Source organism: Maniola jurtina, chromosome Z, assembly GCF_905333055.1.
Source record: "Maniola jurtina chromosome Z, ilManJurt1.1, whole genome shotgun sequence".
NCBI lineage: Eukaryota > Metazoa > Arthropoda > Insecta > Lepidoptera > Nymphalidae > Maniola > Maniola jurtina.
This window is the reverse complement of record NC_060058.1, coordinates 12,589,337-12,603,820: the sequence shown is the minus strand read 5'-3', so window position 1 is coordinate 12,603,820 and position 14,484 is coordinate 12,589,337. Positions and strand designations below refer to the sequence as shown.

Below are 14,484 nucleotides of genomic sequence, written 5' to 3'. Positions count from 1 at the left end.
TTAAAACACAATCTGATCACCCAAATGGAAAGAAACTTGGTCACTTCTTGTAAACTGAGATCAGCATACTTTCACTTTGTTCAGACTTAAGTTTTAGGGTTTACGTGCTACTAGCATAAATCACTATTTTAGGGTTCCGTGCCTCAAAAGGAAAAACGAAACCCTTATAGGATTACTTTGTTGTCCGATAGCACAAGTAAAGGAATCCGAAAACCGAGAATTTATGGTTACATCATTTAAAAAAATGTGTTAAAATTTTCAAAGTAAGAAAACTATATCAAGTTAAGTATCATATGAAAGCACTTTACCTGTACATTCTAAAACGAATTTTTATTTATTTTTGTGCCTAATAAGTTTTTGATTTATCGTGCAAAATGTCGAAAAAAATACCCGAGTACGGAACCCTCGGTGCGCGAGTCCGACTCGCACTTGGCTGGTTTTTTACGCATTATATTTGATTTGATGTAAATTTTGATTGTGCAATCTAAAGATTTAGATTTAAGTATATTGGTCTGAGCAACAAATTATTTAGACATTTATGTGTAAAAATACTTATAAGCAAATGTATATTTTATGTATTTTACTACTTAAGTTCAAAGTGTAAGGATACCTACTATATAATATAACTTTGTTTCGTGGATGATTATAACTTTAAGCGAGAAATACATACACTTTAAATTTAAATTGTGTCTTATTTCCAAAAACCAAACTACATTTAAACTGAAACGACGCAGGTGCCTGCTATATTTTAAACTAGAAGATGCCCGCGGCTTCGCCCGCGTGGATTTCGGTTTTTTAAAATCCCGTTTGATTTTCCGGGATAAAAAGTAGCCTATGTGCTAATCCAGGATATTATCTATCTCCAAATTTCAGCCAAATCCATTCAGTTGTTATTGCGTGAAAGAGTAACATACATACTCACACACGCACACACACACATACAAACTTTCGCCTTTATAATATTAGTGTGATGTACGGTCTTATAGTAGAAGATTGGTAGGAATATATTTAAAACACTTATTTCTCAACCTATATACCTAGAATCATTAGGTAAGCTTTTTTTAACCAAGTCTTTTAACGTCCATGTAAAAGTTCTATGTTATTAAGTTAGTCATTCTTTGTAGGACACGTACTTATCTATACTCTATAAGTACCTACTAATAAATAAAATTGGAGTGTTTGTCTGTAATTTCGAAATAACTACCGCATATTAAGGTCATATGGTTATTTGAATGATACTATAACTGAATCACACGTTTTTAAAATTTTTGTCTGTCTGTCTGTCTGTCTGTCTGTTTGAAAAGGCTAATCTTGGGAACGGCTGAACCGATTTTGACGGGATTTTCACAGACAAGTAGAGAATTGACCAGGGAGTAACATAGGCTACTTTTTAACCGATTTTCAAAAAGGGAGTTGTGTTTTTCTACCTATGTACACCGAAATCTCCGAGATTTCTGAACCCATTTGCGTCATTTTTTTTTAATCGATAGAGGAACTTTGCGACATTGTTTCATAAAAAATTTGGAGTCCAACTCCTCAATCCTGATGCTGCAGGGGATCTGACCAATCCACGCGGGCGAAGCTGCGGGCATCAGCTTGTTATGCAATAAACATTTTGAAACGTTTGAAACATAATTTTCGCTTGTTATGGATGCTAAGTATGTAAGGACATAATTATTTTAATGGAATCATTTTCTCACATATCTACCAACTTAAAAAGTGTTGCGAAATGGTCTTTTTATGACTACCCATAATATAATAAATGCGAAAGTGTTTGTTTATTGGTTGGTTCTTCAGTCAAGTCGCAACGGAGAAACGGATCGACTTTTGCATGAATTGTGTATAATTAAACACCTGGGGAGTGACATAAGCTACTTGTTATCCCGGAAAATCAAAGTGTTCCCACGGGATTTGTAAATACCTAAATCCATGCGGACGAAGTCGCAGGCATCAGCTAGTATCAGATAAATGAAATATTTCAAATATTTTGGGACCTTGAGAGTAAGACATTACGCAGTGGTTGCTCAGTTTAACTGTACAATAAAAATGTATCTAGGTAGGTACCTGCTTAGATAGTACATGTTCGCAACAGATTGAGTCTAAACCTGGCATCTTGGTATGTATATGGAATTGCTTGCCAGTTGTTTCTATAGAATTCACATGGTGTGCTTGTTTTTACTTGATAATTGAGTGACGTAAAGGGAAAGTGTGGCGTAGTGGAACATCGCAGCAGGTCAGACGCGCTGTTAGGTTTAGCCTGTCGTGCCCCGTCAAGGTGACCGACCGACGAATCGACCTGTCGCGATTCTTACGCAACATTCAACATTTAAGGCATTAAAACTAAGCTCACTTCATTTACATCAACCGTCACGGTACGTTATTTCTAATAGGTACCTATCATTGTTTTTTCTCTTCTTTTAGAAAGTGTTATATAATATATTCGTTTTGCTTTAGATGTGGCTGCCTGTTGTTTGTGTGGTAGTGATGCTGGCGGCATCTGTGTGTCCGTACGATCCTGAAGATGGTGAATTGAAGAACGTGCTGCCATCTAACGGCCAATTTGAGGCGTTCTACCCGCGCAAGACGCACAGCTTACCGAACGGGTCGTCGCGCCCTGCGCATGGGCATGGTAGTTTCTATAAACACCGCAACCCGGCGCTGGTGGATGTGAAAAATGCAGCCGCGTACGGCTTTCGGTTCGACGGTATGAGGCGTTTCAATTTTGATGATGATGATGAATAATTTTGTTTCTGTTTGTGAAAGTATATAATTTTTTTTTCTATTATGTTGTTTTATTTTTTAGCATTTAGGATTTAGCACCTCACGCTATTTTTATCGAATTTTTGTGTAGGTAAGTACCTACTATTATATTTTTACGAAATTCTCGCTCGCAGCTTTGCTCGGTAAGAGTGTAAATCGAAAACTACCTTTTTTCTGTTATAAGTTATTATAATTCTGCAAAATTCTGGGTTCAAGGGTTTAGGTTGGGTGTCAATGAGTCAGTCAGGACTTTTCACGGACTTTTTTACAGTTTCGTACCAAATTGGTAAAAATGGAACCCTTGGTGCGACTTTATCCGTCCGTCCGTCCGTCCGTCTGTCGCAATCGATTATTTCAGTACCTAACTTAAAGTTATTGACATGAAATTTGGAATTAATACAATAGTGGCCCAACAACATTGGAATAAACAAAATCGAAAATGAGTTTTGAATTTGGGGTGTTTGAAATTTGAAAGTAAGATAGACTATACCGAGTGGGGTATCCTAAAACAGAATATTATTTATTTTATGCATAACAATTTTTAATTTATCGTGCAAAATGACAAAAAAAAATATTTCTATTTATTATAAATATTTTTTTTAGTAAGTAAGGTAAGTACTGGGTATGCTAGGTCTAAGAAAACTATTCGAAAAAATTTATCTGGTGACTGGTGTGGTCCAAAACAATTTGAATATAGATTTGACCGACGAGCAACATTCATTACCGAACTGAGATTAACTAGCTATCACTCCAGACTTTTAATGTAAATTTCGTAACATAATATTTGGGCCGTTAATAGTTTTTCTATGCAAAGCAGACAAGTAGGCTCATAAATTGGTTATTAGGTTGTTTGTCTTATTTTGAAGGTTAGGAATGTCGTAATAACTGTAAAGGGCTAATAAAAGGTTTTCTTGGTGCCTTGATGGCTGGTTTTAGGCTTATCGCTTATAAAGATATTCTATAGTAAAAGAGCTGGCGGACGCTTGATGGAAAACATCAGTACAATCCCTGCATGAATACATGTACTTACTATTAATTGAAAGTAACTCTGTTTGTCTGTCTGTTTCTTACCCTTTGTGTGCTAAGCGCTGAAACGATCTCGAAAAAGCTTAGCCCAGAAATAGCTAACCCCGGAAAATGAAATCCCCACGGAATTTTTAGTCGACTTTCGACAAAAGAAAAAGGTTCTCAATTCGATACGTTATATTTGTTCTTTGGATAATGAAATGAAAAAATATAATATGTATATCTCTCTGTATAAACCTTTAATTCCGCCAAAACTTATAAAAATAACAACTTATTCTAAATATACCACATGGTATTACTCTCTGCTGTCTAATTTAGGTTACCCTGTACTAAATAGGCTTCATTCAACGGGTTGAGTACCTACCTACACCTACATACTTACGGCCTTCCTGGCGCAATGGCAAGCGCTGTGGTCTTATAAGTACGAGGTTCCCGGTTCAATTCACGGCGGGGAACAATTTCTAAACTTCTGGTCTGGTCTGGTGGGAGTATTCGGCCGTGGCTAGTTACCACCCTGCCGCCAAGCGTTTAGCGATCCGGTACGATGCCGTATAGAAAGAAGCTCGAAGAACCGATTGACATCGGAGTCTTAAGGTAGTTGAATGTTGACCACACAAAGGAATACGCAGCGTTGGGAGACCCCAGTAGATTGACAGACGGAGGCAAGTGAGCTGCTATAAGCTATGGACTTCGGCAATCGGCACAAATTCTTGCAAGAGTATATGAGTTATGGGGAAAGAAAAATGTTGTTTAAATGATGACATGTGTCAGGCAGTCACAAGCTCTTTAGGGCTTTTACATGCTCTTTACGTTATTTTGATAGCATGTATGTATGGAAGCCGCTGTTGTTAATGGTCCGTATTTGTTATCTGTTACTTATACGACCAGTTACAAGGGAATTCGAGGAATAAAAGGCACAATGGTCTATTTTATATCCGTCTATAACCTTGTTGACGCCGTTTGGGGTCATAAAATTTTATGTACTATGTTCAGACTCGGATATCACTTGCCTTGGTGAAGGAAAACACCGTGAGGAACGATCTCAAAGGTGTGTGAAGTCTGCCAATCCGCATTGAGCCAGCGTGGTAGGCTATAAGCGCTTATAAGGCTATTTATTACCTATGATTATATCTTGGACACAAGTGGCATATTTCGGACACAGCACAAACATCTGTCAACAGAAAGACTCATTTTACAGATTTATTTTCGCTTGCGAGCGATTTTTTAATAGCATGCACCATACCTATAAGAATTGCCTAGGTCAATCGTGGTACGCAGGCGTTTTGGCACAGTTCACGACAATTATGAAACTTACAGTTCCCATGGGATTTTTTGAAACTAAAAGTTTGTAGTTATTAAAATTGGTTTCCCCCCACCTTCCCCTACTTACCTAATATTTGACCTGATGTCAGATGAATCAGGATCAAATAGAGATCTCACTCACTCTACTCTGGTTTTGGCATTGAAATATCAGGTGAACCATTTTCATCGGTTAATCTAGAGCGCATTTTGGATTTGCGGGAACATTCTAGCATAATGGTTATTTACTGATTTTTATCAACTTGTGAATTTGATTGGTCGTTTCCCATCGATCGGTAGGATGCCCCCGCATGCTATGCCGACGGGGGTTTCAAAGGGCTTATTTCAGTAGTAGGTATATTTTTTATTGAAATAAACTTTTAGAAGTACTTTGAATGATCAAATGCATCTACTACTGCTATTTCGGAATCCTTTCCTACCAAGAAGAACCATCAAGAAACTCGGCGTTTGCTCTTTTCGAAGATCCGATTTAAAATATTATGCCATACATAATAGTGATTTGTAGTCCTGTAGGTACATGGAGCAAGCTGCAAGTCAAACCCACGCTCTACGATATCCGGAGGGTGGCTGGCATCGATTGGATGCCCAAAGCCGAAGATAGAGCACGTTGGCGCTACTGAAAAATGTAGTACCAGCTTTACCTATAGTGCAGGGCACATGGGCGCAGGGTCCTAGGGGCACCGAGCGCCGCTCGCGACGCCTCTAGCAAGCATGACTCTCAAAGACCGCGAGTGAAAAATCCTAACACCACTCGACGCACGTTTCGCCCCGACACCGGAGCATCCTCCGGAGATGTAGACCTGGCTTTGCTTTGTCTGGTTCAGCGGATTAAAGCAAATTAAGCTTTTAGTTCCTTGTATATGCCTGTAGTTGTAACACTCACATTCTGAGAGGAGTGAGTCGGCAATGGGTTGGTCACGATGATGCCTAGGAATTTCTCATTCGGTAGATATCTTTCATTTAATAGCTAGATTATGAATGCAGAGGCAGGTTACACTTATATTTAAATAAGGTAGGACGTATGGAAATGTAGGTGCGGTAAAGTAGGCGATGATTCTTTTTAAGAGACTACACATAGTTGTCATTTTGGCATCCTGAGTTCATTCTGAAGTGAAGTATCCCGCGCCGAAGCGGAAACGGTCGAAAAAACGTAATGAAGACCCTCAGTAAAATATCAATCAGAGGTAATTAAGCGGCCACGGCACCGAAGGAACTTTTTGTTGTTGTATTGTAAATGTTGACGCAGCACCCATTTAGGATTTCACGCGTCGGGAAACATGACGAGTCACGGATCCGCCGAAGCAAGTCGGCGGGTAATAGAGCCGTCTCGATTCGACACGACCGCCGGCGCATCCTTCCCATGCCATTACGAGGGCACCGGACCCATCGCCGGTCAAACCTTTCCCTTCGTTCCGAAGACCCCGAATCACCCCATGCCCGAACACTTAGCTGACCCCATAAAAAAGTGTGAAATTATCTTAAGTGGCCAGTGTCTACGAAACTCCTTTTTAAATTCGGGCGAATATAACGGTACGTTCTAAGTAAAGATAGGAGTGTAGATAAGTTAATAAGATTATTATTATACTACATGATGGGGCCGGGGACCGGCTTTTTAGGGACGGAATGTTTCTGAAATCGTGTATAAAAAACGACTGGTCCCCCGGGATCGGTCATTCTGCGGTCGGTTGGGTGCGCGCATCTTCGTTCCGATACAAGTGGGGACTTTTTGGATTAATTTAATATTCCCATTTTCGTAGACTTTAGTTACGAGATAGGTGTCGTAAGGGCTACGCGTGCCCTTGTTTGATAGTAATTAGGTAAAACAGTGCAATATGTTCCGGCAAAAAAACACGGCGGTAAGTTTGTGCTATTTCAAAAAGAAATGTTTAGAATTTTAAGCTCATATATAAATTTAATTTGCGACTTTATTTGTTTGTATGTATACTGATTCCTATTTTTTTTTTTTTTACTTTTTGCCGGGGCTGATTCCTATTTTGTAATCTTGTGCATGTATTTGTGGTGATACAAATGAAGATTTTTTCATTATACTAAAACAATGATTTTAATTTTAACAGTTGTTTGAAATAAAATAAAAAATAAACTCCGATGTACCTATTTAGTATAAATCAAATTAGATGTCAATTGTTAACATCCCTTCTGAGGTAAAAACAAACTAAAGCAAATAAACAAATTCTATTGATACAACCCGACTAACATCTTCAAATAACAAATCAATCCAAGCTGCATTGTTGAGTTATCGATCTTAAGTGTTTACTTTTCCATTAACGATTATCTATTGTTGTTCAAAATTTCAATTTACATGGCTTTATAGCCGCTAAATGGGATGCCGGGAGAAGCAAGTCATTGCGTTGCTATAAAATATATTTAAGTGATGTCCTACTGTAGTCGAGTAGACTTGCAATCATCTCGTGTGTACCGTACCTACTTAATTTGTGTTGACTTGTATCATCTTATAGTACCGAAAGTGACTAAAGGTTATATTAATTTTATAATTTTAATTTTAATTTTATAATTTTATATAATTATAACTTAGGTTTTTCATAAGATAACATATTTTCAATTGAAAAATTTAAAAACCACCTTTCAAACAATAAAAACTAAATTAAAATCGGTTCATTCGTTTAGGAGCTACGATGCCACAGACAGATACACAAACACACAGATACACACGTCAAACTTATAACACTCCTCTTTTTGGGTCGGGGGTTAAAAATAAGTTGTTGTAAACTTAAATTTGATATGTAGGTACGTCTTCTGCAATAACGATTTTCACTATTTTTAAAGTATAAAGCGATTTTTCGCAATTTAAGACCATTCCTTAAAAGTTTGCACCTCCAAAATACTACTTCTACCGATTTGGGATGCCCTTTCTACCAAGAAGAACCAGTAAGAAACTCGGCGGTTGAGCCTTTTGAAATACTTATTCAATTTACAATAGTGGATCATATAAAACTAATTAGTCACGCGCATAGCTAGAGCAAGTTACGAGTCAAATCCACACTTTTATAACATTCACAATATATCTACATAATCTTCGATTGCATAATATCCTTTTTCCAGGATCATATTTTGAACCGATTTTAAATTCATGTAAAAGCAATCCTAAAATCGATTATGTGAAAAATAGTCATGTGCAAAATTGGAATAATGTATTTTAAGCTACGTCCTAGTCGATTACCCATATTAGCAATAAAGAAAGATTTGATTTGATTTTCAAGTTACTTGGTCCGTCACTGGACATTACTAGTTTGTTTTTTCAAAGTAACAGTTGCCGACCCATTCGATATTGAATCAATGTGTTAACAAAACTTTGTTAGACACTGTGATGTTTCTTTTGTCGAATTTCGATCTTTATCACATTTTATAGGAACAAATTTCCTCACACTTCCATTATTTTATCAGACGGACAAGGAACATTATAAAGCAAGTAATAAGTACTGTTGTTGGTTTAAGTATTTTACACGTTTTATGACATAATTAGATGATTCCCGCGACTTTGTCTGCGAGAGCTAAGGATTTTTTTTCTAAAATCCGGTGGGAATCCTTTGTTTTTCCGGGGAAAAAAGTAGACTTTGTCCCTTTGCAAGATGCAAGCTATGTGTGTACCAATTAGATCATACTCGTGACCACATCCAGGTGGATTTAGGTTTTTGAAAATCCCATTGGAACTTTTTTAGGATAATAGTCTACGTGCGTCCGTAAGATGATAGTTACATCTTTATTCTAGATGGGTCGTGATATGATAGACCGGCACACTTTCGCATAATTATTATAATGTTAGTAACTATGGATAGTAAGGCTTCCGAGAGAAATATTTGCTCAGGCATTACAGTCAACATTAGGTACTGTGTGAATTGCCCCGATAGTTTAACTAGCTTGTTCGGCTATGGATCATGAGGTCCCGGCTTTAAGCCCCGGGTTGAGTCAAATAAAAGTATTGAATTTTTCTGATCAAAAAAATCATTTGATGTCATCTTTCAAATGCACGAAACGTTATATTTTCGTAAGCTTGAATTGGTATTTTAGGCCAATACCTACCTATTAAAAAGGAGAGTGTATTTAAAAGAATAATCCCGACAATTATTATAATTATATTATTATAGTTGTTTTTAACGAGGTCCTGATGGACATGATGCATTACTATGTTTGTCTGTTCAGGTAATTACGGAACGTTGCATTAATGATGATGTTTTTAGTTAAAGGCGTCATTAATCATCGCATAACTATGAAGATTCCAGGCTGGATAATATGCTCCCTGGGGTGATGTGTAAATAATCACGCTATTTATCTTCTTGTCTTAATGGTCTAAGAGCCCGCGAGGGCCAGACCTTCGTTATTTTATCTTAGTACCAACTCCTATCGTTTGGTCGGATCTAAAGGCGGGCTCTTCGACTTGTGGACGATCCCAAACTAATAGACTCGTTGGAAAGCCTGAAGCATCGCAGATATGTAAGCTCTCTTTGCGTTTTGCGCTTTTATAGTGGGGAGTGCTCTGGTGAGCTGTTTGACCTCATTCCACCCTCCTTTTTCTACAACCGCACCTCACGCCACCGCAAGCAATTTTACCTTCACCACCTGGGTGCTTGGTGCACTTCGTCCGTCTTCGCCCGTTGTGTCAGATCCTTTTTTACACGCACATGCGAACTGTGGAATCAACTCCCATCGGCGGTGGTCCCACTAGATTACAACATGGGATTATTGAAGAGGCAAACCAACAAATTCCTGAAAGGCCGGCAACGCATCGGCGGTTCCTCTGGTGCTGCAAACGTTCTTGGGCGGTGGTAATCACTTAACGTCAGGTGACCCGCCTGCCCATTTGCTCGCTATTTTTTATTAAAAAAAACTTAGATAAGTAGAAGATATCAAAAAAAATATTGAAAGGAGATCTATATAATAGTTTGTCATTTTATTGGTATCTCGCACGCAGATTCAAAAGTACTTGTCAAAGTTTAACTGAAATATAAGTAGATGGTGGAGCGCGCTTGCTTGCTAAATAAATTGACTTCGTAGCTTTCCCTGCTCTACACTTACTAAGCAAAATGTTTTATTTACAGATTTGCCTCCTCCTGAGTTTAGCAATCAGCGCAACTTCGGAGGCGTTCTTCCTCAAATGGGGCTCAGATTCCGGGTATGTATACGTTTTATCCAAAAGAGTTATGTGTTTAACAGTACGCATGTTTGTTGGCTCATCTTTTCCCTCATAATTTAGGCCCCGTTGCCCGCCCTCCTACTAAGTACTAAAAAAAGACAATGCACAATGTTTGGATGTTGATATTATGGTGTAGATAATATGTATTCCCCTTGGATATTCCCAAAAATTAATATCAAAGTTTATTTATTGTATCACACATTTGCAAGGAGTTTACAACTATAAGAGATGCTTTCACTCGTAGTTGGTGGTGTGCATTGGTTGCTATCCCTGTTTTCTTCTAGGAGTAAGTGCATAATAAGTTCTGAACTGTTTCCTAAATTACTTAAAGTCATTTTACTTCTTACACTTGTTCTTATTTATACATAATTTAATATAGTAGATATGTATGCGTTGTCTTTTTTGGCTATGTAAAATTGCTATTGCGAATTTTATATGAAATTTTTATTTGCTTGCGATTGAAATGTAAGCGAATTATGTGATCGCTACTTTTATTATCACGCTTCCTTGAGTATGTGATTAACTAATAATAATTGTGTATATAATTTTATAGTGAGCGTATTTTTATTTTAATGTAAATATATATACCCCGATTACACACATTTAATCCATACTGATTACTAATATCATATCATCCATACTTATCCATATTTACTAATATTATAAATGCGAAAGTTTGTCTCTCTGTCTGTCTTTGAAATTTCAAAATTTGTTATAAAGACGGGGAGAATCATAACTTACGTATAGTGCGCGACAGGTTGAGATGGCAACCGGGGTGGGGACGCACCCATACAGCCCTCGCGCTAACCCGCTAAATAAATAAATATTAATTATTATTTACTAGCGACCCGCCCCGGCTTCGCACGGGTGGACATTTATTTTTTCTATTTTCCGGGATAAAATATAGCCTATACGGATTCGGAAGAATCCCTCTAAGTAATGGTAAAAGAAATTTTGAAATCGGTCCAGTAGTTTTTGAGCCTATTCAATACAAACATACAAAAATACAAAGGTTTCCTCTTTATAATATTAGTATAGATTTATTTAATTGACAAATTACATAACTTTTAACTTGTCTCTCCATTGTTACAGAAGTCAAACCTCGTCAAGGAATTGGGTACAACCGGTATCACCTTACAGATATCAATACATGTACCCCTACGAATCGAGAAAGTATTATCAGATACCTCAACAGTACCAGCAGCCCGAGATACTCCAACAGAACATGGCACCTATCCCTATAAGTGTGCCCGCGGGAGCCAGTTTAACACCAGTGTCACTACAGCATGTCCAGCTCGTACCCTGTATGTGCCCCGTGGCTCCTGAAGAAGCGGAGAAAATCCAAGAACAAGTCGGCCCGGGCCCTTATGTCGCGCAAGCTTATCCCCAAACCTACTCCGTGCCACAGCAGTTGCCGGTGGCGGATACCCAAAAAACGACATCTCAACAGTAATATTTATTAACTAAAACACAAAAAATGCGTGCGGTAGGGTTCTTAGAAGTAATACAAGGAACTATCTGAAGACGTTCACACTGAAGCACGCCTGTCGCCGAAGTGTGAGTGGGTTCGCACACAGTGAAATTTCAGTGGTTTTAAAGCCGTGGCTAAGTGTATCGCCTTAAGCAGTACTGAGTAGTGTAGTACTGTAGTACGAAATATAGTCGACACTTGTTTGTTTTGGAAGTTTAGGCACTTTTTTCTCAAACTCGAATCTGTGATAAACACTAGTAGTGGCCGAGTACACTGTAACAACCACACTGTTCTGAGAGAGTGCCGCGGCGGGTCCTACTACTGGTTCGGCAATTTTCCAAACAATAATTTCTCGATTCATTTTTTTTTAATTCTAACATTTTAATTTTTTTAATTTTTAAGTCAATATAAATGGTCGAAATGGACAGCAGTGCTTAAGGAGATTTATTTAGCTACGGCTCTTAAATCACTTGCGTTTCATCGTGTATAGTTCCTTGGATCAAACACATGTACGCGCGCATTCTAAATAGTGTTCTGCTGGATGCCTTGTAGTTTTCATCCAGCATCGCCGCCGTCGCATTTTTTCTGTTTTAGCTCTAACGCTGTCTCCACGTCCTTACATGCTTGACGTTCTGAGTTTAAGGTAAATTAAAATACTATATACGTGGACACGTCTGACGTCTCTGAAACTTCAACTTCGAGCACGTATCACCGTGTCGACCCATCTTAACATACCACCAATGAAAGTATCGTATCTCACTACGAGAGTTTATGTAATAATTTATTTCCCTTCATTATTTATACCTATTTAAGACTGATAGATTTAATAAGTATGGTCGTTTATTTTGGTAATAAATTAATATTAAAAATGTAAGTATTTTTTCATTTCAAGAAGGTACCTACCTAATTAAATATTTTTTTGTAAAAAATATTAAATAGCTTTTCGTAGCGACTTCATTCACGTGGATTTATGGACTAAGCACCAGCACGTACCAGACCTCCGTTATTTTATAAAGGAAGAGAATCCAATCCTTCCAAAACGACAAGGGGTTGGCCATCACGCTGGCCTTCACACATCCTTGAGAACTCTCAGGCATGCAGGTTTGCTCGCAATGTTTTCCTTCACAGTTAAAGCAAGTGATATTTAATTGCTTAAAACATAAATATACTATACAGTATACACTGTGGTGAGAAGTTTAAGGTAGCCTTAAAATAATAAGAATGTATAGTATGTTTTAAATAAGCTGTTACATGTGCTTCAAATTGGATCATTATCTAGAACACAATGACTTTCATTAGTGATGTAACTTCCTCGGTTTCCGAGTGCCCGTCGCGCTCGTTCGTGCAACAAAACAAGCAAAGCGCGCTCCGCACCATGTATTACACTAATAACCACGGCGTTATGGCACTGTTCACGACAGTTAGGGAACTTCTAACAAAAGAACGAGGCTTCATCTACACTGGCAAGCATCAAACTTTAAGAGGGGTCTCTCCGTCACTCGCTTCATACAAACGTAGTTCCAATTTCATTTGAATATTAAGCAACCAAAGCCCATGAAATTTTGCAGACATATTCTAGAAACTAATATCTATGTCTGTGGTTTTCCAGATTTCTGTTAAAATATTCGGTTTCAAAGTTGCGCGGTCTTAAAAATTTACATACAAATCTTTGAGCCCCTGTAATTTTAAAACTACATATTTTTAGAAAAATCTAAAACACCACAGACACAGATATTAGTTTCTAGAATATGTCTGAAAAATTTCATGGACTTTGGTTGCTTAATATTCAAATGAAATTGGAACTACGATTGTATGAAGCGAGTGACGGAGAGAGCCCTGTTAATTAATTGTCAAACGGCAATTAATTAAAGTTTGATATACCTTATTTCAAATACTCACTGCTAGAATATGGAATGCCCTTCCGGCTTTCGCTTTTTCCGCTCGCTGTAATATTGGTAAAGAAGAGTGAATAGGCAGGCACCTTCTGGGCAGGCGCGCTCTACCTTAGGCTGCATAATCTCCTGCTTGGTGTGATTGCAGTCAAGCACAAACCATTTAGTTACAAAAAAAAACTTTAAGACAGACAGTGGCAGACTGTTGCCACGAAAATAAGTGTCTGGCAATGCATGACGTGATTTCTTATAATATTCCGAAGAAAATATTAAAAAAAATATACTTAATACTTTGACGTAATATTTTATACGTCTTTGTTACCTGTTATCTGCCAAAGAGACCATGGTCCAAACTTTTATAGTCGCTGAGCCTTCCTGTGTTGGGGACAATACGCTAAGAAACTTTCAGCTTTTAAAAAATAACGAAGGTTTGGCCCTCGCGATCTCTTAGTCCAACAGATGTCGGTTTCAGGATCAATCCGAGAGTTTCCTCATGACAGTTCACTATGGTCCTACAATCTATTTTTCCTTAGCTGTTTTATGACCGAGAACCGAAATGAACTCGGCTAGGCAGTGGGCTGCGTTCGGAAAGCTTCGAGATGTCTTCTGTACAAAATTTCTCAGTTCTTGAAGGACATAGGTGTCGAACAGTGCGTATTGTCAGTGATGATATGGATCCAAAACTTAGTCGCTAACTATGGGCCTCATATAAAAGCTCAGATTCACTTAGAGGGTGATGGAGAGAGTTACGAGTTAGGGTTTCTACACAGATTATAAAAGCTAGATGATCACAATGATATAGAAAATACACGAATTATCACAGAAAACTTGGTAAATACCAAGGG

At 37.9% G+C, this 14,484-nt stretch overlaps 2 protein-coding genes across 5 annotated transcripts; both read left to right on the top strand.

Moving 5' to 3' along the window:
- The first annotated feature begins 2,032 nt into the window (after positions 1–2,032).
- On the top strand, positions 2,033–2,782 carry LOC123880587. Of its 4 annotated transcripts, none has more exons than XM_045928786.1 (2): positions 2,033–2,116; positions 2,455–2,782. In XM_045928786.1, exon 2 carries the CDS (start codon positions 2,455–2,457, stop codon positions 2,740–2,742), a length of 288 nt encoding a protein of 95 aa, XP_045784742.1. In that variant the 5' UTR covers positions 2,033–2,116; the 3' UTR covers positions 2,743–2,782. The 4 variants fall into 4 exon arrangements, with proteins under 4 accessions (XP_045784742.1, XP_045784738.1, XP_045784739.1 ...); XM_045928782.1 differs by lacking the exon at positions 2,033–2,116 and adding an exon at positions 2,127–2,372; XM_045928783.1 differs by lacking the exon at positions 2,033–2,116 and adding an exon at positions 2,127–2,386.
- A 4,049-nt stretch (positions 2,783–6,831) lies between these two features.
- Positions 6,832–11,729, top strand: LOC123880582. Its single transcript, XM_045928778.1, has 3 exons — positions 6,832–6,962; positions 10,182–10,255; positions 11,369–11,729. The coding sequence occupies exons 1-3, from the start codon at positions 6,939–6,941 to the stop codon at positions 11,727–11,729; spliced, it is 459 nt and encodes a 152-aa protein (XP_045784734.1). The 5' UTR covers positions 6,832–6,938.
- Positions 11,730–14,484: the final 2,755 nt, after the last annotated feature.